Source organism: Crotalus tigris, unplaced genomic scaffold (genome assembly GCF_016545835.1).
Source record: "Crotalus tigris isolate CLP2741 ecotype Arizona unplaced genomic scaffold, ASM1654583v1 scf7180000018371.15429387391:27106975, whole genome shotgun sequence".
NCBI lineage: Eukaryota > Metazoa > Chordata > Lepidosauria > Squamata > Viperidae > Crotalus > Crotalus tigris.
Genome location: NW_024096970.1, coordinates 6,513,579 through 6,539,148, shown reverse-complemented (window position 1 = coordinate 6,539,148; position 25,570 = coordinate 6,513,579). Strand labels below are relative to the sequence as shown.

The 25,570-nt window shown below is 36.6% G+C and overlaps 1 protein-coding gene across 3 annotated transcripts in view; it reads right to left on the bottom strand.

Annotated features, from left to right (window-relative positions):
- PREX1 (phosphatidylinositol-3,4,5-trisphosphate dependent Rac exchange factor 1) overlaps positions 1 to 25,570 on the bottom strand; it is a 239,229-nt gene that overhangs the window by 6,746 nt on the left and 206,913 nt on the right. For all 3 annotated transcript variants that reach the window (XM_039351244.1, XM_039351245.1, XM_039351246.1), the window contains 15 exons: positions 22,520 to 22,681; positions 20,990 to 21,200; positions 19,548 to 19,824; positions 17,295 to 17,498; positions 11,565 to 11,653; positions 10,753 to 10,835; positions 9,088 to 9,178; positions 6,964 to 7,092; positions 6,207 to 6,248; positions 5,316 to 5,533; positions 3,553 to 3,652; positions 3,089 to 3,232; positions 2,075 to 2,189; positions 1,423 to 1,489; positions 325 to 512 (listed from right to left, as the gene is read on the bottom strand). In XM_039351244.1, the coding sequence (XP_039207178.1) occupies positions 325 to 512; positions 1,423 to 1,489; positions 2,075 to 2,189; positions 3,089 to 3,232; positions 3,553 to 3,652; positions 5,316 to 5,533; positions 6,207 to 6,248; positions 6,964 to 7,092; positions 9,088 to 9,178; positions 10,753 to 10,835; positions 11,565 to 11,653; positions 17,295 to 17,498; positions 19,548 to 19,824; positions 20,990 to 21,200; positions 22,520 to 22,681 (2,120 nt within the window). The remainder of the gene's footprint in view (positions 1 to 324; positions 513 to 1,422; positions 1,490 to 2,074; positions 2,190 to 3,088; positions 3,233 to 3,552; positions 3,653 to 5,315; positions 5,534 to 6,206; positions 6,249 to 6,963; positions 7,093 to 9,087; positions 9,179 to 10,752; positions 10,836 to 11,564; positions 11,654 to 17,294; positions 17,499 to 19,547; positions 19,825 to 20,989; positions 21,201 to 22,519; positions 22,682 to 25,570) is intronic.

Sequence of the window (25,570 nt, the reverse complement as noted above, 5' to 3'; positions counted from 1 at the left end):
GGGAACGCCATTACCTTCCCCCAAAAATGGTAACTATTAATCTTCTTGCATTTTCAAGCTTTTGAACTGCTAGGTGGGCAGGAGCTGTGGCAAGTAACAGGAGCTTTACCCCCACTGCAAGGAGCTCAGGTCTCGAACCCAGGCTGTCAATTCTCCAGCTGACAAGTTCAGAGTCTTTAACCGCTGACCCATCTGTGCCCTCACGTTTTCCTGCAAATTTATTCTAATGCACAGGACATACACCTGAGAAGAACTTAAAAGATAGGGACAGGACAGCTAACTTTTGCACATCACTCTTGATCCGACTTCTTTCTGAAGTCTCACCTTTGCATTCCGGTGCCACACATTACCACCTGGCAAGCTCCAAGACGGTAGCAGAATTCAGAAGATATAGGCAGCAGTCCAGCCCCTGCTACATAATTACTAGAGTACCCAGACTGATTGCCTTTTGTGCTGACAAAAGATTTCATTAGTCTACAAAGCTCCTGCATTGCATTGATGGGCCGAATAAGCTGCAAAAGAACAGAAAACAGTACAACTTAGTCCCTTTCCTTTCTGAAAGTTATATCCTTGTGATCCCTTATGACAGTAACTATTCAGTTACTGTTCAGTTCAATTATTGGTGCTATTATTTTGTGCCTTCAAGTGACTGTTGGCAACTAGATAAAAAGTCTGTGCAATTCTAGGAGTTTCTAAATTAGAATACAAGACCAGTTTTGGAGCAGGGGTTAAGGCATCTGTTTTAGACTGTGAGTTCTAGTCCTGCCTTAGGCATAAAGCCAGCAGGGTGACCTTGGGCCAGGCACTCTCTCTCAGCCCTAGGAAGGAGGCAATAGCAAATCACTTCCAAAATCTTGCCAGGAAAACTGCAAGGACTAATCCAGGCAATTGTCAGGAATCAAAACTGACTTGAAGGCACAAAATAAATAAATGAATAGAATACAGATGCTAGCCTACTGAGAAGACTGTATGGAAAGTTATGCTGGAGCTCTTCATTTAATTGAAGAGAAAGCAGTCATAGGAGAAAATAGTGATTTGAACAAATATTTATGGTATAGGGAATGATTTGAATCTGTGTCTGTATAATAAGGTCCCAATCCTAATTATTCTTTAAAACTGAGTCTAGATCTGGGAAAGGGAAAAAAAAAAAACCCTGCAGGCTTAAAAAGTTTGCAGTCTCCAGATTTACTTTATGGTGGCTAACTACCAACTCCAAAGAACAACCCAGATCAGGATTATGAAGTGAAAAGTGGAAGATCATTTTACTCAGACACTAGAAAAAACAGTCAAGCCACAAATAATATTGGAACTTCAGTAGATGAGAAGCCCCAACTTCCTTCTTAACAGTTGAAGTAGCAGCCTCTCCCAATTTCCACTTTGGCAAACAACCGCTGTAAGTATACGGGCAGAAGGTTTCTATACCTGATGAATTTTCACAGCTGCGGTGTTCGAATCTGTAGGCAAGTTAGATCGTTCAAGGTAAAATGTCCTGAAATTAAACAATAATTAGCTTATGATTATGTAATTTTAAACACTCCTATAAAGTATTTTAATCTCCAAAAGGAACCAGGCCACACATGACTTAACTATACTTGGATGGTCCCAAAATTAAGGACAAATTAAAAATTAGACAGATTTCCAATTCCAATTCTTCTGCTATTATAAGAGTCCCATGCAAATTATGAAGTGAGCTCACTACTTTCTTCTCTCTTGCTCCTTTTCACTGTCATCTCAAAATCTAGCAACCAGTTTTGATGGTCTATTTCCAATTTCGGCCTTGCACTGACCTCTGTCTAGCAACCAGCTTTGATGGTCTATTTCCAATTCCGGCCTTGCACTGACCTCTGTCTTTCTTTCTTTGATCCCCCTCTCTCCTACGTATTACTAAAATTCAAAATAAAACTTGAAAGGAATTCCAATTTGTATGAATTCAAGTTAAATAGTCAATTTCTAGCATCAAAATAAAGCTTCACTAATAGGACTGTCATGTACAATGGTATGGATCCTTTTTTAAAGAATTTTGATTCAGTTGCCAAGGCTATTTACAATCAGATTTCTTTTGATGCTATAGTACCTGAGCTTGTGATAATACTGTTGCACCTTCTCAAGAGAGTAGGAATTGATTTGATGCTGAAGCTCCTCCTGAGATGACCCATTCGGTAGGACTTGGCCATCCAGATTTTCAAGGGCTGTAAATATTTTAATGAAAAGTTTAAAACAACTTTTAACAATTCTTATATATTTATATCTATTATTACCATTATTCAACAACAAGAAGGGTGAAATTCCTTTTGAATTAATTTGGATCTATTTATTGATTAAATTTGTATACTGCCCATCTCACTATTGAGCAACACTTATCAATCTCATCTTGCTATCTATCTTATTCTGTTTAATCTTGCCAAGAAGGGTGATGTGTGAGGTCCAAAAAAAAAAGTGATGCTTACTGAAAGGGTGTGGGGGGAAAAAAAGAGCAAAGGACTCTGAAGATAGATAGATAGATAGATAGATAGATAGATAGATAGATAGATAGATAGATAGATAGACAGACAGACAGACAGACAGACAGACAGACAGACAGACAGACAGACAGACAGACAATATCATTGAATCATCAGCCTGGTTGTACCCATTTTTTTCTATCAATTCTGAGGGTATAAGAAAAACTGCTGTGTATGTAAGTTGGCCATTTGAGTGAAGTTGGCCATTTTGGCATTCAGGGAGTTTAAGATTAAAAATGTCTGCAAAAAATTATCCTGCCTATTCCAAAGGTTCTAAATAATTGTTGGAATTATATGCATCATGCCCAATTGCAAATATTACACCTATACAATTAAAAATGAGTCTACGATCATTATTTAAACTTTAAACAGTTGGTCCAATGGTCCAATCATTGATTCCATTACATGTGTGGAAAACATTGACTGGGTTTAAAAATGTGAAATTATCTGACTATTTAACATCCACTAACTTGACCTTCATCAAGATTTAAGTTCAACTATGTTAGGAACTGAATATGAATGAATGAATGAATGAATGAATGAATGAATGAATGAATGAATGAATGAATGAAAAGGATTTCACATACCTTTTGTAAAGAGCACTGCGTGCAGTTTCAGACTTCCTCCATTCTGAAATCGGGTAGGTAGTTTAGAAAAGTAATAACTATCCAGGAATAAGGTCACTTTCAAAACTTGCCGATTTCCCTCCACATTATAAAAGACATGAGTATCTGGAGGAATCAAGGAAAAAGACATTCCAAATCACGGAGAAAACATTAACACAAAATAATAGACATGAGGAAACTGCAAGAATGAAACCCACTCGTAGGTTTTTATTTATTTATTTATTTATTTTGACACTGCTCTTAATCAAGGGTGTGCAACTTCTTTTGAATTAGGAGTTGCAAAAGGTACATCTTAGAAAATAAGAGGTTTTGCAGCTTCTATTGAAATTCCAGTCTCTGTGAACTTAGGCCACAAAATGCATTATTTTACTGTTCGAACAAATACAAAGTCACAGGAAAAATTCAAGGGAGTCAATGAAACTCACTTGCTACAAAACATTCATCCAGCTGCTTGAAATAAAAGGCAACCTTATCCAGCTCTGAAAGAGTGCCCTGGATATCTTCCAGCATGGTTCGCTCTTCTTTCTACGGGAGAAAGAAATAGGATAAAAAGATTGCAAGAGGGGACAGATACAGGTTATTCTCGAATTATGACCGTCTGAAGTTATGATGCACTAAAAAAAGAAGCTATTTATACCTCCTCCTTAAAGTTACAACTGCTGCATAGGCACATCTGCAGTCATGTGATTACATTTCAAGTTCTTACAGCTTCCAATGCTCACATGACCATAATTTATTACAGTGTCTGCCATTTTCTAGCAGAAAATGGCAAAAAAAGTCCAGTGAATACTCAGAATCAGCTCAACAACCATGTGGTTCACTTAAAAATGGAGTCTGGTCACATAGTGCCTCAATTTAGGACTGTAGTAACTTATGATTGAAATGCCAAGTTTTATTGTCGTAAGTTGAGGACTCACTGTACACAAAACATTCTGTTCATAAGGACTGGAGTTATAAAAAAAAGAATAGATGCCTTCCCCAAACCCAGGCATCAAAAGATGGTTGTGAGTGTGACTAAGACCATATTTAAATCTTTCATTGCCTGAAATTTACTGGGTTTTTTTTTTTTAAATGTGAGCTTGCATCTCTACCATACATTGTCCACCCTATGTCTCATATCTTTAGCATACATTGTCCATCACAGGACTCATATCTTTCTCATCTAGGCTTTCATAAGGTATACTAAAAATTTATGACAACATGGACTTGAACTTTCAAATGAATATGAAAAAAATGCTGTTATATATTTGGTATATCAACTTGCTTCAAATACATTCAATGCAATGCAAGAGACAGTTTCTCACCAGTAGAGGACAGAATACTTCAACACTTCACACAATTAGTTATCATTTACAGCTAATACTCTATATAGCACTAATATGTAGCTAACTTTAAAAAAAAAATTAGCAATGAATGTCTATTTTTCTTGCTTTTATCTTGGCTTTAGGAGAAGCCAAGAAGATAAAACTCTTGCACATGTAACATAGTTATGCAGAACATAGAATATGGAGAGGTACAGCTTGTCGTTTAAAGGGGGAGAAAAGCCCGAATGGATGAATGAATATGTTATACTGTTTGAAGAATTAAACTACTGGTCTGCTTATTTAGTATTGTCTGCAATGATTGCCAATAGTGATTAGAAAAATCTTCCCTGACAGATTTTTTTCTTGCATGCAAAGCACGCTCTCAAGCAAAGAACTGCATTTTACTAATTTTCTCTTAATTATTAAAAGAACAAACATGAAGCTGTACTACTCTGTCACAGTAGTATGCACAACATACAAACCAGTTTTTCTCTTCTTATACATATTAAGATAACATGTACATACCTAAACCCCTTGGATCCATTCACATTATTGCCCAAAATAGCTTCTCCTACACTGCATATAGGAAAACTTGAAATTTGGCTGCATTGTTCACCATGGGCTAAAAGGGTGCTACCGTGCAATGGGTCACACTTACTAGGTTGAGATTTTGCACATATGTCCCAGCCACACCAGAAACTGGGAAGGTGTGAATGGGGTTTGAATTGTTATTTTCAATGCAAATGCTACAACACTGCAAACAAAAGCAGTTTCATTTCCTCACCCTTTGCAAATATATTTAGATCAGAAGATGAGTAATGCAAGAACTGCCTAGTTCCTTATTTTGGTTTTCTGTGTCTGAGGAAATGGTATTCTAGACTTACCACACTGGGAGACAGCAAGGACTGGTAGTTGAGTAACACTCCTGTGGCTGCTATCTGCTCCAGCCATTTTTTACTGGCTTCCCGACTGCTTTCTTCATACTCTCCATTGTTATTGTATCGATAGTTGAGCGCTCCCAGTAACTGCTCTGAAAATGTGCAAACGGCTGCCACCAGGGCCTGGCAGAAAATTACATCTCGTCTAACCTGCAATTCTGTATCTGGAAGAAGAAAGAGAGACAAGAATTGGGATCAACTGACTATTGCTACTGCACGTGTGGCTTGGGCTTCATGCCCCAAGAGTGGTTCTGGCTTTTCTTATTCAAGGCAGCCCATATGATACTGATGATATTTGGGCAAAAGTTTATTCCCCCACCTACCCTCAAGTTTATTCTCCTCTCCTCGCCCCAGAGGAATACTGAGTTTTTCACAAGGCCATCAAGCAGATTAGGTTGTATAGAGGTGTCCACATTAATCACTAGTTCTGAAAATAATGGCTTAATGCAGGAGTCTTCAACTTGGCCCTTTTATGACTTGTGGACTTCAACTCCCAGAATTCCTCAGCTAGCGTGCCTGGCTGATGAATTCTAGGAGCTGAAGTCCACAAGTCATAAAAGGGCCAAGTTTGAAGACCCCTGGCTTAATGCTTTGTTTCCCCTGAAACAGAATGAAAATAGTCTTCAAACTGAATGTCTCTTAACATTGTTCAGGTGGTCAGCTGCAATGGGTATCAAGGTGCTGCTTAGGCCATTGGCCATGAGGTAGATGACAAGGTATTGAATTCATTGGCAATGTAGAGTCTCCTAGCAAGAAGGATGAAAGGAAGCTTGGGAAAAGTTCTCTGCAACAGAGGACAAGTCAGGAGGTAAGCAAAAGTGAGAAAAGATGTTTTACCTGTGCATTTCAGCAAAGCCAACAGGAGCTGATTCTTTCCATCTAGAAAAGAAAAATAAAGTAGAATTTAATTGTATCTTCCTTAACTGAAATGACAAGGCATGCTCCGTATCTTATTGATAGATGCTGGAGCTGAAGCAGAGTTAGAAAGAGAACATCATAATCAAGTATAGGGAAATTGTATTCTATACTCAAACCCATAATGAACGTCCTGGAAACTATTAAAGTCTAGAGACTGCAAAGACTGATACTACCAGTATCCATAAAATTTACAGATGAAGGGGCCATAGATCTGTAGTAGAATACATTTTTGGAATTAGCAAATGCTAATGAATATGAATATTTTCAAATAGAGCAGGTGTTGCATGAGGAGCAGAGGAACCAACTTTTAGTCCTCTATTAGTCATACTCATTGAGTAACTATGGGCCAATTGCTCTCTCTCAGTCCAACCTACCTCACAGAGATGATGCTATGGTTTTGAACTGTAGTTTTTGTATTAGGCTTAGATATAAGTGCATAATAAACAAAAGACTATTAAAATTGATTCCCACACCAGTCGATTTAAGAAATAATATGGCAATTTCCTATGTTTTCTGTTCCTAAGACTCACTTTCACTTTCTAGTTAGGAAGAACTTAATAGCAATTTTCCATTATTTATTCAGCTATTCTACTCCTTCTGATCCCAGCCTTCTCTACTACTTTCTTTACAATATGGAAATTTTTAACAGCTCTTTTCCAGCTTTCCATTCACAAACCTTCCACATATTTTTGAATGGTATCAACAAGATTTTTAATGCGAAGTGGGAGGTTCCAGGGATCTTCCTGTATGCTGATCTGAATCTTGTTCCTGCTGCGAATAGTGGTTTCTTCTTTTTGCTTAAATTCTGCAGAACAAGAAAAGATTTCAGTTCTGACAATAATACAATATCAAAGAGGTTCAGAATAGCAGCTAATTACATCCTGTGCCAATCTTTGCTAAGTTAATTTAATATCACTCATCGGTTTTGATAATATTTTAGTGAACTTAATAAATATTATCAAGTAATTAAATAGCATAGATCCAAGATACATGGAGAAAAAAAATACTAAAAAACAGAAAAGAGACAGGGTCTATACACACACAAATTTATTGTATATATATTACCATATTAAACTCTATTGCTATTGAGATGAACTATAAAATATATCCAAATTTGATTGAACTGGGGGTTTTGCCTCTGATATTTTATTATTTTAACTTTGTAATTTTTTCTATTGAAGAGGCCTTCTAATCCACATTTCTTTTGTTATATTATCTATGTATCATTACATAGATAATTATAGTATCTAGACATACTCAATTGCTCAACAGATTATATTATCTATACTGAACAATTATTATTTTATTTGCCAAAACCAAATAAGTTCCTTATTTTTAAGCTTGAGTGTTGGTCAGATCACAAGAACATAAAAGCAGAACCAACTTAAAGCAGAGGACAGCAGTCCTTGAAAATCTGAAGAAAGACCAAACCATTACCATCCTTCTAGCAGACAAAGGCTAAATCAGAGTTACAATGGACAGAACTTCCAATTACTTTTCCAAATATTGGAGAGGTTGTCCAAAAAATGTCTCTTTGGTTTCTGATGATTATGCAATAAAACTGTACCTTATTATATAAAACTTTTGGAAAGACAGATACCATTTACTAAAGAAAAACTAAACGTTTAATTTAAATCTATCTAAAGAACTTATAGCTATTGAAAATGTATTAATTTTTCTAATCTGTATAATATTAAATAATTTCCTGATGGGGTAGATATATTTCAATTTGGAATGAACTTGGAATGATTTATATGAATAATTTTAGTTATACCGCTTTTAAACAATTAGTTAACACTTTTAGTATAGAATTTATAGTCTTTATTAAGAAGTAAAATGGGCCTCTAAGATACCGTTTCACTTTTGAGGATTTTTACCCAGTTTAAGAATTAGAATCAGCTTGGGCTGTTTCCAAGACTCTGGTAATCCTAATACAAAATATTGCATAAAAGTAGAAATTTTGATATTAAGACCTCTTTAAATCCTTTTAAAATCCCCTGGCAGTCCATTAGGGACTGAAGATTTTCAATTTTTAATTCTTTTAAAGACTTCATAGATTTCTGAAATAGCTAAAGATTATTCTATATGTTATACAGCCTTTGGAGCTGGTTCTGGGAATTCTAATTTCTTTAAATATTATTTTTTTATGAGATTGATTATTTGGTGGGATATAGTTGGTGAAAAAAAATTGAATTCTTTATTTATATCTTCAGTTTTAATCATTATTTGGCCACTGCTGTCTTAAAGTGCACTATTTTTTTCCTTAGCTTTTTTTAGTGTATTTGCCAACAGTATAGAACTATTATTATCGTCTTTGCAATATCTTTGCTTAGCATAAATAATTTGAGAGGAGATTCTGTCAGTCTTCAAATCATGTAACTCTCTCATTTTACTTTCTAGCTATGTACAAATACTGGATTATTCAATTTTCCTATGATTTGCCAGTATACTGTTAATTTCTGAATAAAGTTTAGTTGCCTTTTGTGTGATTTTTTTTAAAACATGCTCATTTGGTTTATACATTCTCCTCTTAATATTGCCTTCCCCGTCTTGGTGTTTTACACACACACACACACACACACACACACACACATATTGCAGGTACATTGTACAATAAAATAGATTATAAATCCCCATCCAATGATTGAGTGAAATTTATATACAGAAGGAGAGGAAGAAACAGAGACAGACAGACTATACACCAGAGAAATTATCTCAATCTGTTAACGATTGAGGGGAATAAAGAAATTATATCATGTTATTTAAGAAACACCAATTTTCCTGAGCCAGGCAAGATTACCTTGCAAAGTGTGATCTATTGGGAAATGTTTGGTTTCTTCAAAAGCTTTGCTTATTACTGGTCCTTTGAGAAGGACATTGATAGCATCCACCTGCAAAGAAGCACATTTACTCAGACTTTAATATTCTTCTGACCTTTCTGAAGATAAAATGCTATTTGCAAAACCATCCTCTAGTAATTACATTTTATGTGTTGTACTTTGATTGAAAAGCAACCCAAAGCAGATAAAAATTACTGAGTTTCTAGTCTGAAAATGAGAAAACAGTAGCAGGAATGTTGCTTCCAGCAAAGCTTTATTAATGAAGACTGGGACAGAAATAGATTGTGAAGTACTAGTAGGAACTAATACTTATTAACTGTCTTACGTATATCCCCCCCCCCCAAGGCAAGCCAAGAACTATTAATTTAGAGAGAGATGAACATTTGCTGCATGTCTTACATGATTAATTTTTAAAATTCTAAGTCAGAAGATGTGATTATTCAATGTTTGTATTCTATTTTCTTTCCTGAGAAACCCCAAAGTAGCCAACTCCACTATTAAATAAAATCAAAATGAAGCCAAATAAAATAGTCATTCTCCAACAAAAATTGATCAATAATCTTATTAATTACTACAGAATACATTATTACTATTTCAGTTAATATCTAAAGGAAAAGGATTAAACATTCTATTATTTATTTATTTATGAGACTTATATACCGCTTTAAGTGCAAGCACTCTCTAAGCGGTGTACACCAGTAAGCAATGTATATATATATTTACATTGCCCCCAACAATCTGGGTCCTCCTTTTACCTACCCCGGAAGGATGGAAGGCTGAGTCAACCTTGAGCCGGTGAGATTTGAACTGCTGACCTGCTGAACACAGTCAGCTAAAGTGGCCTGCAGTACTGCACTCTAACTGCTGCGCCACCATTCAGTTCAGTAAATAAACAGTTAATATTACATTACACCATTGAGATATTAGTAATTGACTACAAAACTGACTTGCATAGGGGGAAGCCAATTTTACAGTTCAATTTCTGCAGGTATTCCACCAAGGCACTACCAGGCTAGAAACTGGGAGACTAGAAATTCTAGGCCTGCCTTAGGCACGAAAGCCAATTGGGTGACTTTGGGTCAGTCATTCATTCTCAACTCAACTCAAAATTGTCGTTGTAGGGAAAATGGGAGGAGGAAGGAGTATTAGGCAAGTTTGCTGCCTTGAGCTCTTTTTAAAAGAAATAAACGCGAGATTAAAGTTACATAAGTACATAAATTCCAGAAGTGATGAAAGGTTCATGATCAAATTAATGAGATGGGTGGCAAATACATTTGATAAACAAAACAAACTTTATGACTGGCAAAAAATTAGCAAATTAGCTGGTTTAGCTGACTTTAAAATGTTGATTAAGATTGCCATAGTTATTGGCTATCTAAATTAAAGGAAGTGTTTCCTTAAAGGCCAGGCCCTGATGACAAACATTAGGAAAACAAATACAGTGTTTTCATGCTATGACTATGAAATTCCAAAGGAGTGCTAGCTAATATTAGAAACCATATGCTGCATTAGATAATTCTTGGTGGCTTGAATGACAGAATATCTAATTTAACCCTCCTTCAGAATCTGCTAATATAACCTCCACTAGACTCACTGTGCAATCATAAAATGTACAATCTTTTTACCTGGTTAAAAAGATGTTCAAGGCAGCCATGAAGTTTGTCTTGTTTGTCTGATGGTATTCTCATATCACTGGGAAGTTCATCACCTAAGACAAAACTTTGATCTTTATTAACTTCACAAGCACACACTATTCTTTAAATTTGCTTTTTTTTCTCTTTCATCCTCGACAGTTTTTTCCACTCCTTGTTCTTTTCCCTTCATATTTCCATCCACCTATACAATTTCTAGCTTTTGATAAATTCTCCAGCTTCCTCTGAGTTCTTAGACATGATCTCTTCCTAACAAAGCAATTCTATTAGATTCAATTACTGAAAAACTTTTACTGAAAAGCAAAAAAATATTTGTATTGATTGGAAAAATAATTCTGCCTCATTTCTAAAAATGTTTTTGGAACAAATTATATGACCTGCAATAGGGAGATTTCATCAAATATCCTGCAGTTAGTTAAAGCACCTAATTAATAGGGCTGCTGAAACTCCTTTCCACAATCTCTGGATACGTAACTATGTGCCAAATTTAAGTGGCAAGACTCCTGGAAACTGATGGCATTACCCATATCATTTTGAGAAATAAAATACATGAACATTATAGAAAACTGTAGGTCCTCAGTATGAGCCCTAAAAGTGCTAATATGTGGACAGAACATTTGCTTGGAAGCCTATACTCCTTACAACCATTTAATTCTTTACTTTTTAAAACTATTGAATCTGCTAACCAGGAATGATTAAATTTATCATTGTACATATCTGGAAGATACTAGGATGGTGTATTGTCTCTAACCCTTGTTGAACACTTCTGCACAGCATTTACTTACCCGATCCCATTTCATCACTGCCTAAGTAAGAGCTGTTACTCCGGACACTGGTATAGGAAAGAACTGAATCCCTGTTGCTGTTACATTCACTGGAAAGAAAAAAAAATGGATATAATATATAGCTTTGAGAGAGAAGGAAACATAGAGAGTACTCGTTCATTTCTATCTTATCCTTGCCCAAGAATTATGGATCTGCTTACCAAATTCTATGAAGAGAATAGTAAATTTTTTTTAAAATGGAACTTTTGTGTATCATACTTTGTCATCTATTGATGAAGGTGTATTGCAGAATTAGCACATTACTCTTGATGAGAATGGCTAAAGATGATAAAGATTCAACATTAAATCTGTCATGGTTCTTCATGAACTTTAGAAACTATGTTTTGTAAGAACCAATTAATATAACCAATATGATAAAAATCATATTTATCTGAAGAGACATTCATCTCTTTTTTATATGAATGAAAACTCTTGTCATATGCAATTGGACTTACTTCTCAGTATATATTCCAAAAATATCAGAATAAGAGAGTTGGAAGGGACTTTGGAGGTCTTCTAGTCCAACCCCTTGCTTAAGCAGGAGAGCCTATACCAGGGGTAGGCAACCTTGGCTCTTTTATGACTCGTGGACTTCAACTCCCAGAATTCCTGAGCCAGCAACCTGGCTCAGGAATTCTGGGAGTTGAAGTCCACGAGTCATAAAAGAGCCAAGGTTGCCTACCCCTGGCCTATACCATTCCAAACAATTGGCTGTCCAGTCTCTTCTTAAAAACCTCCAATGATGGAGCAGCCATAATCTAATCAGAAATCAGAAAGACTGAAAGCTGTCTTCCCTGAACATCCTCCTGGGATGGTGACTCTTCAAAAAGAATATCTCTTTTAAAATAACTTCCCACTTATAATGTTTCATTCCCCCAAACATCTCTTTCTCCTATTTCTAAACAGGATACAACAAACAGGCAGAAAGAGCCAAATATGTATACAAGAAATTAAGCAGTATAACAATATATAGCTTGTCAATAACTCTCTTCTTTGTTCATTCTTGTAAACTTCACATATCCATTCTCCAATTTCAAAGCTATCAAAACATATTTAATTTATTCTTCAACAATAGTTCTGCAAGAAGTATGTTTAACTGTTTATGTCCCAAGTAGATTTTTCATTTCAGCTTTCATTTCTGTCCAAATTCTGAAATTCCCTCGAGGAATATGCTTTGATCTCAGTAACCTAGGATAGATTATTCTGAATAATAGAAAGCATTAACCAAATCATGATGCAGAACTAAAAGCCATAAAATGATGCATAAAATCAAACTCTTATCATTACTGACAAGAGTGAATAGAGTCTTAATGTGGAGGCATATTGCCAGTTAGATAGTTGCTGATGTTTTGCAAAATATTCCTAAACTATCCGAAACAGGGATTTGAAGCATGAAAAATATGTTCTTTTATTTGTGCAATAATAAGCCCTTAAGAGGAAATAAATACCATTAATTCCTGTGACTAGGACTCTTGAGGTCATGACATCAGTGGTTTAAATTTAGAAAAGAAAGGAAATAACATTTCTGATTGAATTGCTATGGCCCACTCCATGTAATGTGCAGAAGCAAAACATGTGTAAAAATTTCTATAAATTCCCAGAGATTGACAGATCTTGGCTTCTACCTCAGAGTCATTTATGTTAGCTCTAGCTCACAGAAAGCAAAATTTCCCTTACCAGGAAAAACATTCATTCTACTTGCACAGCCATGCTACTAACAATTTTAAAAAGTGACCATATTTTGGAACCTCTGAATTATGAAACAGACATGAAAGCAATATCAATTTGGAACTGCTATTCTAGCCAAGAAAGACTATCGTGGTAAACTACAATCATGTGAGTGTGATGTCCTTGCAAAAGGAAATACTGTACTATTTTACTGTTTGTTGTCTTTTTTCATTATCATTTATTTTTAAAACTGAAACTGCCTATATTATATGAGAGCCATGATGGCGCAGTAGTTAAAATGCAATATTGCAGGCTAATTCCACTTACTACCCGCAATTCGAGTCTCACTGGCTCAACCTTCCATCTTTCCAAGGTAAGTGGTATATAAGTCTAAGTGCAACTGCTATTGCTGTAAAAACAACCCTTGGTGGCTAACAAACATACAAACTATAAAAACACAAGATCACAACCAGCCCTATAACAGCATCCTCTAGGAACAAAAACAATGCTGAGTTCAGCTCCCATGATCACTTAATACCTAAGAAAACAGACAAATCTGGCCATTTCTCAGGGAGAGGCTGTTCCAAGTGGGAGCCACAGCTATGAAAAAGGCTCACTTCCTAGTTTCCACCAGAAGACAACCATTTAACAAAGGAGACTTGTAGCAAGCTCCAACTAGTGGGATAGATAGAGGTCCTCAGGAAGAGGGAGTCCCTCAAATAACTTGGCCCAATGCCATACAGGGATTTAAAGATAATGACCAGCACCTTAAATTGTACCCCAAAAGAAACCAGGGGCCAGTGCATCTCACATAGTTGCAGTGTAACAAAACTGCATACCTTGCTGCATTTGGACCAATCTCCATGTAGAGGGTATTGCATTAATGCAAATAAGAAGTGACTAGGGCATGCAAGGCCCCCTAATCAAGGAAACTCAAATCCATGACATCCATCCTATGTAACTTTATTCCTTTGGAAGTCTGATTGGCCATAGTCCTGCTGGTCCTTTGCAAGCTTTTAAGAACTTGGTTTTATGCCCAAGCCTAGGGTCCCTGATGTGCGTCAGAGCTGTCTTCTGGATATGCCAACAATTGTTTTATAATTCCAACTGCTGTGCATCTTACTTTTTATACTGTATATATTTTTATTTAGTTTTTAAAACTATTATTATTGTGAGCTACCTAGAGTCACATATGTATGGTATATGAGAAAGACCATTCGAGACGGAGTGGTGAGATGCTTCCTATGGAACAGTCATATAGGAGACAGGAAAGCCTATAGCTGGATAGTGGCTGGGCAAGAGACTCAGAACGGACCCTCCCTAGTTTCTTAGGCTAGAAAGGAGATAGTAGGAGAAATGTACTTCAGAATTGCAAGCTTTACAATACAGTAGAATTAGCTTATCTGGTCATGTTTCTTGTCTGGCCTGTCAGGCAAGACTGACACATATATGAGTTGGGTGGCAACATATGTCAAATCAAATCAATCAATAAATTACCCTTCAATCAGTGCTAAAACCTGTCAAGAGTTAAACATGGCAACTTCACAGATCTAGGGGACCCCAAAATCAGAGCCACTCCCAAATTCTTCCTTTTTTACTACTGTACCCATCATGATAAGATTGCCAGCTATTTTATTTATGAGACTTATATACCGCTTTAAGTGCAAGCACTCTCTAAGCGGTGTACACCAGTAAGCAATGTATATATACATATTTACATTGCCCCCAACAATCTGGGTCCTCATTTTACCTACCTCGGAAGGATGGAAGGCTGAGTCAACCTTGAGCCGGTGAGATTTGAACCGCTGACCTGCTGAACACAGTCAGCTATGTGAAACATTTTATCAAAGGAATACAATTTTGCACAGTTTCTAGGGATAGTTGCACATTTAGAATTATTAGACTTTAAAGAGAAAAGCAATGTTTCACAACAGAGAAAACTGTGACTAGGTGTCCTGTGTAGCTTCTTTAATCTGCTGACCACATGCTTGGTATTGCTACACATCTTCAAAGCTTTGAGGCTATCCTTTTGAAATCTTTTAACCCAGACTCAGACTAGGTAGTTCTACCTGCAGAAAACTCCTCATTGTAAAGTGGAACCGGTTTATATACTGTTAGATTTATATCTCACTTTTCCTTCAGCATCTCAAGGCATAATACAAACAGATGTGCAATCTGAGTTTCAAGCTTGAAAAAGTTTTAAATGAATACATTTAATACAGCCCTTATTCTCTCTCTAAGCAGGGCAGCAGCTATTTGAACTGTTGTATAAAAAGGACAAGAAAAAGTGCAGATGTGTGATGGCAGTAATATATTCCAGAGAAATGAAACAGAAACCCTCTGAAACTGAACAAGTGAAAAGTGCAAAGTACACTTCCAGAAAGATGGGCATTTCAAGCCTGTAATGTCTTTTTGTCTAGAGTTCTGAATTACAAAATTAAGAAACCTCTAAGCAGGCAGCTTTTTCCAAAGCAGTACATTTTCTTCTGTTCTATTTTCCTCATGTTTTGTATGACCCAGACTTTGTTCACAGAAGATGTAAAGTACAAAATAGCATTGTACCATTTCTGATTATGAGGTTTTTTTTTCCAGGCAGGAGGACTGTGGTTCATTCTGTGCACTTCCAACTGTCTGAGACTCGTGCCTATCATTTTGAGTCATTCAGTCTTTCTTGTCATTGACGTAACATTATTCAAAAGTCCAATTAGTCTGTGTTTTCTGTGGATGATTGTGTTTATACACACAAGACAACAAATCATCGGTTCTGCAAACAACAGCTGCTGGGCTGGTTTCAGACTAAAAGGCTTGAGCTTCTGGAAAACCCACAGAAGATTGCCTCCTTCCAGCTGTTTCACTTTGCTGGATAAAAGGGGGGGAATTCTTTCTCCTGACCTTACCTGACCTGCCTGAACCTTGAAACCAAGTTGTAAGTTGATCCTGTGACAGACATATGAACCATGTCTAATTATTGAGGACTTTTGCAAAGGATGCACTTAAATTCATGCTGTACCATCAACAATTACAGACTGGTCAAACATACCACAAATGTTCTATGAGGCTCTGTAAAACATTCAAGTCCTCATTCTATAGAAATAGTGTTCCTATAAATTTATATACTGAATAATAATATATAAGATACTTATCTAGTAGTTGATTTCAGACAATCAGTGCTTTTCCAGGAATTGACAAGACTAAAAAAAGAGATGATTTTTGGCCTCAGGAGAATAGGGCTCAAAAAACTCCTGAGAAAATCAAACTAACTTTGCCTAGAGATGTTACATGTCCTCTGTATCAGAAGAAATACTTCAGAGATCTAGAAGAATCATGAATATTGTGTGGAACAACTATATGTAATGATACATAAACTCTTACTATATAGAAATGGTCATATTTGATGAAACTGAAGAATAGTGAACCTTAAACTTTGTTCTTTCTTTCTTTTACTTATAGCAAGGTCCCCAACCCATGATCCGCAGTGCAGTACTAGACCATGGCTCATTAGGAACTGGGCCACACTCCTGGCAGGGAAGTGCACAACAGCATGAAGTTCCACTTGTGTAAGTGACGTATGTATGAGCGAAACCATTTCCCCCCACCCCGTCATCGCTGGTCTAGAGCCAGAACGGTTGGGGATCACTGGCTTATAGAATATACATGAGGTATTCCTTTGTGTTCAAAACTTGGTCAGATTTTATATACATTGTATGTATGTATGAATTCCTCCATAACGAGAAGAAATATAGTGGAGGGCAAAGGGACCTTCTGTACCACTCTCATACAGGGCATTGTGTAACAATAGTCCACAGGCCCAAAGACACAAATATGTAGTTTTAAGCAATTATGTGTACATATACTCAGAGTCCATAATGCATTTTAATTGTTTCCAAAATGAAATAATGAGTTTCATGATGAAAATAATAAGTGAATATAGTTGTCAGAAGTTTCAGCTTTTCTAAGCTGCCCTTCATTTTCTTCTTCATATCATCTGACTTCCTTCCGGGCAAATGGTTTTACGGAACTTACCTGTAGGAATCTCTGAAACTTATTGTATCATGCCCAGAGTCTTCCTGGTCTTCTTCAGATACTTTGAAGCACACCTTCTTCATGCCATGCTCTGCTTTGTCAATGTCATTTTCATCTGCAACCAAAGAAGTGGAGGACATCTCCTCTGTGGAAGGAGGCTCACATAATTCATCTGCTGTTGGTTCTGTTATAGTCGACAAAAGCCTACAAGTATAGAAAATGTTATAATAAGAAAGGTAAAACATTTACCGTATATGCCGGCGTACAAGGCGACCCGGCGTATAAGACGACCCCCGTCTTTATCGCCGAGCCGCATTCCTAGAACGTCGTCTTATACGCCCGGAAACTACCAGTATTTCCGGCGTATAAGACGACTCAGCATATAAGACAACCCCCATCTTTGGCGCCGATTTTAGCGCTCGCGGAAGTCGCTTAATACACCGGCATATACGGTACAATTATTTTGCTAAGCTACATAGACTCATATAGAATGGAGTTTTGTAAAGTCCCATATGAACTTCATTTTTTAAAAAAAACAGAACATCTGCACTAAAGTGCTGACTGAAGCTAGGACTTGTGAAAGCATTATGATTCTGAAACGTCTCTCCTGAGAATACTCAACTGTGTGTTTATTCATTTTAACTATGAAGGTGGCAACCTTATTTGTCCTAGTATTTAATAGATTATGTTTTAATTGTTGCTGTCAGAACTTTGGGTAGCTTTCAGATACCATGCTACAATCTTGCAAGGAGGCAACCTGTAAGTATGTTGAGCTGAACCCTTGTGAATCTGTATGAATTATAACTCAATTATAACTTAACCTTATAACCTTGAAATATATCTAGGAAGTGTTATGGAAGAAAGACTCTACAACTGATACCGGAAAAAAATCTGTTTTGGAGAGAAAGGCGAGACAAATGATACACTTGAAGTTCATTAAATGAAACATTTTTATAAAAGAATTCAGGGAGGAGGAGGAGAAGTAATGTGAAAATATGCTTTTGTTTGTAACAGGCACACAGAAATAGGAGTACATTTAATCTCTGCAAAATATTTGTGAAGCATGTAAAGATTTAGCCACCCAAATAAATTCTATCAGCAAAATCTCATTTTCGCATGGAATAAAAAACAAAATGAGAGATGGCATCCTTGCAGATTGATGTAATTAAAACTATTTGAAAGTATCTAATTCTGCATGAATGTGCATTGAATTTCTCAGAACTGATGCTGACAATCTGTAATCAAACACAGGTGGTCCTCGAATTATGACTGATTGCTTGGCGACTGTTCAAAGTTGTGATGGACCAACGTGGGGCTACTTATAACCCAGATTCGAAGTTCCAATGCTTAGGCATCTCCTGCAATCATGTGACCGAATTTTGGGTGTTTGGCAACAATGACGCATTTACAGCTGTGGCTGCATCCTGGTGTTATGTGGCTGTATTTTGTGACTGTTTTGCACAAACCTGGCATGCACTTCCTGCAAAATTGTGCCCATAGTGAACCATCGCTTTGCTTAACTACCACAGTGTTCATTAATGGTTGTGGCAGTTGCTTTTATGATCACCTCGTCTGCTTAACAACCACTGCAAAACAGGTCATAAAGCTGAGCTAGTCATGATTATGACTGTGATGGGCAGGCTCCATTGCAGATTGTGTTGCTATTCTGTGACCTGCCTAGAGTCAGAAATCAATGTGAAAAGCAAATGGTTTTATTTATTTTTTAATTATATTTAAAACATTTGTATAGCTATCCAATTTAAAACCAGGCTTTAGGCAGATTACAACCTAGCAGTAAAGTCAATATATGCAGGTGGTTCTTGGTTGGTTCTTCCAACTATTTGTTCAGCAACTGTTTGAAGTTATAACAGCACTGAAAAAGTGACTTACAACCAGTCCTTGCACTTATGACATCCCCACAATCACATGATCAAATTTTGGGTGCCTGGCAACTAGCATGTATTTGTAATGGTGGCAGCATCCCAAAGTCATGTGACTGGCATCTGCAATCTTTCCAGCCATCTTCCGACAAGCAAAGTCAATGGGGAAAGTAGAATTCGCTTAACAAACATATGATTCACTTAACAACTGCAGTGATTCTCTTAACAACCCAGGGCAAAAAAGGTTGTAAAATTGGACACAACTCTACTGCCTTGCCTAGCAATGGAAATTCTGGTCCAAATTGTGGTTGTAAGTCGAGGACTACTCTATAACCCTCCCCCCAAAAAACCAAATCCCCACCAACCAACGTACTTATGTATCTGAAGGACATATTGCTTCATTTCCTTAATTGCTACATCTAGCTTGTTGAAGAGCTGCAAGTAGGAGTCTTGTATCTCCTGATCTTCTTGTTTCAACAGAAAAGCAAGACCTCGATCTTCCTGAGCGGTTCCTCCATTCTCTTGCCCATAGTAACCATCGTACTGTCCATGTGGACTGAGATCTTCATTTTCTGGAGTCAAACATCTCCATGATGGCGCAGCCATAGTCGCGATGCAATGCTGAGTGTATGAGACGGGATTTAAGCTTCCTGTTAAACATTAAAAAAAACTGTTCAAGCTAAAACCACTGCTTTTTAAAGATGAGCATTTGAGTTACTTCATACGTTCAATAAACTGTTTTTCAAATACACTGAGCAACAGTGCCCTATTATTAAACTGGTTGTTTTTAATGCAAAATAAAATGCAATCAAATTGAGGGTGTTTGATGGAATTCTTAAATAATTAGTTAAGTTCTAAGATTACAGGTGAGTGTCAGTACAGACTGTTGCAAACAGACCATTCAAAATACTTTACCCCAGAAGAACATAGGAAGTTCCTTTAGAGACTATTTCCTATGTTAATGATGAAAAAGCGGAAGATGTTTCGCATGCAAAAAAAATCTGAAAGTATCCCACTCTCCCTAAAATACGAAAGGTCTGTTGCTAATTTGAGTCAAATAACTGTCTGGTTTACAGCAGCTTTCTATATAATGTCAAAACAATTGTGAAATAATAAAGGCAAATAACACGATTGGTTGATGGACATAATTTAGAAATAGAGTAATAAGAGTTCTGTTGTAATTTTTCTATCTAACCACTGAAGAACCTCTGAAGTCTTAGTAAAGAAATTATCTGAAATTCATCAAGACCATCAGAATTTTATATGTGATTTAAAATGTACATAGTTGAAACTAACAGAAAGATAATAGATATATGGAAGCTTATCAGAGCTCCCTTAACAGTTAATTAGACCAATGAACTTCCCTTCCCTGGTGCCAGTATTTCAGTAGCTTTTGCATTATCAGGAAATTTCTCAGAAAAATGCATTAGAAAATAGCAATTAAGCTATTTATTTAATTTTCTGCTTACAGATTCCAAGCCTTGTGGCCACAAGAGATATGCACTATGATGGATCTCTTTTAGTCATTCAGTATCTTTTAAGCTAAGAAACCATTCCTTCTAAATAAGAACAGGGAAAATCTATTCCAATCTATCTATTGTCATCTGAAGGATACTAACTATGCTCACCCCCTCTCCATGGACAGTCTCTGGACTCCCTATGGACTTCCTATGACAGTCAAATATTCTGATGTAAACTTCAAAGCCTATCTGACATTTTAGCGGAACTATTTTTTTTTAATGCAATCTTAACTCCAATCAATCATTTCACTCCAGGGGAAGATAGAGGACTACAGATCCTATTGTTATTAAACACCTTGTTCTGGGTCAAGGCCAATAATCGAAGGCTTCCGCCCAATGCGAATGCTGAATGACCTTCCTGTTGAGATAGTGTTTTTGGGGTATGAGACCTCCATGAGGTTAATGTGGCAGTTGGTAGGGCAGAAATCCATGCTGCACAAGGAGTGAAGCTCTGTTGTGGCTCGTTTGAAGGATGGACTGACTTTCATTTTCAATTCATCTGCAAACTAGAGAAAGAAAAAGGGGTGTTAGACCACTATTATGAACATGCTAATTAATAAAGTATCATGTACCTAAGATCTTTTTTTCTTCTATAATCACTTCATCCACCGGAATAATTTATTTCTATGGCTCTCTTTCAACAATTGAAAACCGTTCTTCATATATTTTCTCCTCCTGTCCTCTAATCGTCTTTGTTGCTCTTCTCTCCACTATAGTCTCAACATCTTTTTTATATTGTGGCGACCAAAACTGGATGCAATATTCTAAGTATGGTCCTACCAAGGCATTATGAAGTGGTATCAACACTTCATGTGATCTTGATTCTATCCCGAATGAAGGCAAATAGACGTGTCCCAGGATAATGTTGCAGGATCCAATTTGGGTCGGTCACCAGAACCAGAGGTTTACTCTTCTGAGCTTTTGGACTTCTTGTGCTGGAGCCTCCATCCTCGGGGAACTTCTCTCTAGCAGGAATCAAGGATCCTGCTAGAGAGAAATTCCCTTAGGATGGGCTCCAGAATGAAAGCTCGGAAGACTAAACCTTTGATACCAAGTGCTGACTTAGATTGGATCCTTGATTCTATCCCTCTGTTAATGCAGCCTGCTGACTCATATTTAAATGATAAGTGAGTGATTCAAGGAAAAAAAAATATTTTCACAAGAACTATGTAAATCGATGTTGCAAGTTGTTCGTAAATTCCAGGGGACAACGACTCTGACTAAAATAGCTGTGGTAGAATATTGATCTACAAATCAATATAATTGAGAGAGTCACTTGTGTAACAATGGTATTAGACTGTTTTTCAGTTTAATGAAAAACCTCAAATGCTGAGTGATTCATTCTTAAAAAAAATTAAGTCATTCTTTTAAAAAGGAAACTCCAAAAGAAAAGGGAAAAGTAGATGGATCTAGATGTATAACAGCAATTTTTTTAAAATATGCTAAATGTCAATAATCACCTATTTGATGGAGAAAGCAGTTCGGGGACTAAACATATCAAATTAATAGGCAATTCGATTTTGTAGTTTTAAATGTTTATCCAAAGGCTGTTCAATATATGACTGGTGATGTTTTATAATCAGATGCTGGTATGAATCTGCCTGCTCAATAAAATCAATAAACTGTTTGAAAATTGAAACTATTGAATATGTACACTTCAACCTCATAAACCTTGCTGTTAAGGACCTGAAAGCATACATTAACGGAGTAACAGAGTTGGAAGGGATCTTGGAGATCTTCTAGTGCAACCCCCTCCTCAAGCAGCATACTAGTTGAAGTCATCATTATGCTGTGTGACACATGAGATTGTGCATTATTATCCTACCTCTTGATAACTGGCAATTCTTCTGCTGATGCTTTCTAGCTTTGTTTCACAAATCTGACGGAACTCATATTGTGGCATGGTGACCACTGCGTTGCTGAGGGACATGAGCCTCCTGCAATTCTTCACAAAGTTGCTGTCGTCTGTTGCAAAAGCCTCCAAAATCTAAAGCAGGAAAAATACACAGATTTCCTTGGTTAGGTTATTGTGACAAATGTTGCTAAGCACACATAGCATTGGAATGTCAACAAAACTGCACCTTTCCAAAGAAAACATATCTCTTTCTAAAGAAAATGTATCAAGTAAATATGATTCTTTCACCCTTTGAACAATAAAAGAAATGCTTGGGCTAACATTTTTACTAGAGTACATTTCAGCAGAATACATTTTTCCCAAAGTAGGTGCCTCACGATATGGTTGTTCCCCAAAGATCCAACTTTCATAAAATATAATGGCATGAGTCCAAGGTATTTGACAAGCCATCTTGCCCTAATGGAACTGGCTCATCCTATTCGTTTCAGATCTCATCTGCCAAAGAATTTTGGCTGGCATGGTCCAAGAGATTCTTCCGTGTGGCTGCGGCCCCCACTCTTTGGAATAGTCTGCTGCCAGAAGTGAGACTGGTTCCCCACCCTCCTGCTCTTCAGGAAGAACATTAAACCTGGCTCTGTCAGGTAGCCTGGGGGCCCAGAAAGGGATGTTATATGTCAAGGTGGAGGTGGTAGACCTCAGGGTGCTGATGGGATAGAGAAAGTCCCCATCCCTATGTCATCTATCCTCTTGGTTTTAATCTCAATTTTTTATTAATTTTGATCATTTTATATTATCATTTTGTAAGCCACCCAGAGTTGTTGCAACATTGAGATGGGCAGCAAATAAATTGAATGAATGAATGAATGAATGAATTCAAGCACTAAGTATCTCATCTTATTAAAAGCTCTATCTGCTTGGACAGATAATTCTCTTGTTGTTTAATGCAGGCAAATTTCCTCTCTAATGCAATCCTTGTGAGATGTCTGTTACAAAATCTTTTAAGCATCTCTATGCATGTCACACGAATGGTTTTTGTTTTCTTTTCCTTTTCCAGCTTTTAAAGTGAATCTCATACCTTTAATAGTTTAAATTTATTGTAATTGTTGTTTTAATTGTTGTAATCTACTTTGAGAGTTACAATAATGGGAAATAGTATAGAAAGATAGTAACTGAATAACTAAACAGGCTTGTTACTGATGGGTGACTCTTAATAGAAGTTTTAAATGTTTCAATTGCCTCTCACTGATCACAAATGTAACATGAAAACTGTGATCATAGGGAAAGCAATTTCCCCTTTCCACTATTTCCAACAAGATCTGACTATTCCCTAGGAATCTTTATTAATACTAGAACTCCTTTATGAAAAAGATAGTCTAAAAATATTCTACAAATAGGTTACTAGTTACTTTTGCAATTAGGCCATAATATACAGAAAGATGATTACACTTTGCTGCAAGCATTGCTTTCCATCACATTTCCATATCTCCATTAAAATTTTAAAAAAGACTATACCAACTGAGCAACAACATTTTAGATAGGCACAGTGATAGCACCCACTTGTTACTACTACTACTAAACACCTTTACTGCTGTACGCATATTTCTGTTGACATTGCACTAATTGCAAATACTTAAATTTGTAACCCTTCCTCCTCCTATTTAAATATGCTTTCAGAAAAGGCTTCAGAAGCGTATCAGTGAAAGTAACACAGTCCCTGCATTCAAAATTAGATTTTACTAAGTCATAACACAGAGGGGGAAAGGGTTGTTTTTTAAGGAAAAACAAACTGACGTTTTGATTTTTGGTACTCTTCTGTTTTAATTTGAGAGTCTGTGTAAAATACTATACAGCAAGCGTAACTACCAATCCACTAGATGCTTATTTAGAACAAAAAATTCATGGATGTATTGTCCAAAGAGTAGAATTACAGTATAATGGTCACCTAGCTGATCATTTAAAGCATATTTAAATAGGAGGAGGAAGGGTTACAAATTTAAGTATTTGCAATTAGTGCAATTTCAACAGAAATATGCGTACAGCGTTAAAGGTGTTTAATAGTAGTAGTAACAAGTAGGTGCTATCACTGTGCCTATCTAAAATGTTGTTGCTCAGTTGGTATAGTCTTTAAATTTTTAAAAATTGTTTGTAGCCTATTTTCCACAGTCTAAAAATTTACTGGGCCAGGTGACGAACTTGAAGCATATTTATCTGATTAGTCAACAGAATGGTGGTCAACTTAAAAACAATCTTCCACAACATGACAACTAATGGCATACATTCCGCATGCCACAAATTCTACAGTTTACTGTATCAACTCTAGCCCTTCCTAGAAGTTCAGGGAATATGTCTTAATCAAAGGCTTCCAAAGCTCAGCAAGAGAACCATTCATTTTTTCTCAAACTTTGGTCTAGCCGCTGTGGTTCCTCCTTTCATACAGTAATTGCTAGATATTGTTGCAATGTGTCGGTCTAGCCTCCAAGGTCAACTGGAAGCATTGTTTGACACAAGACTTGCAGGAGTATATTATAACTATACACACCATCTTTATCTCTACTTACTTCAATCTGGAAGATGTCAAATGGTAGGGTGCAAAATTGGGCTTTCACTGTTGATTGCATGTAATTGATTGGATTGCTTCTCTAAAGGCTGTTTTTCAACCCACTGCCCTTAATGTGTTGGTCTTAACCATAATACAGCTATTCATCACCCCTTAATTCCAATTTCCTTGATTGCATATTCTCATCAAACAAAGGCATTCTTATTTAGGAAAGCACTGTCAAGCTGAACTTTTAATGTTTCTGTTGGACTGCTAAAAAGTCTTCTGAGCACACTGGTTTTAGGCCTAGTGTTTCAACCTATAACTAAAAATTTTAACTTTATCAATTTTTTTATGATAGCCTTTGCACACTTCACTTTTGATACTTTGGAAACATTTTATCAATTAATGCTGTGCCTTTTAATTTTTTTAAAAAATGTAGATTAATATCTTCCTCATACGGCATTGCTAATGCATTTTCAACT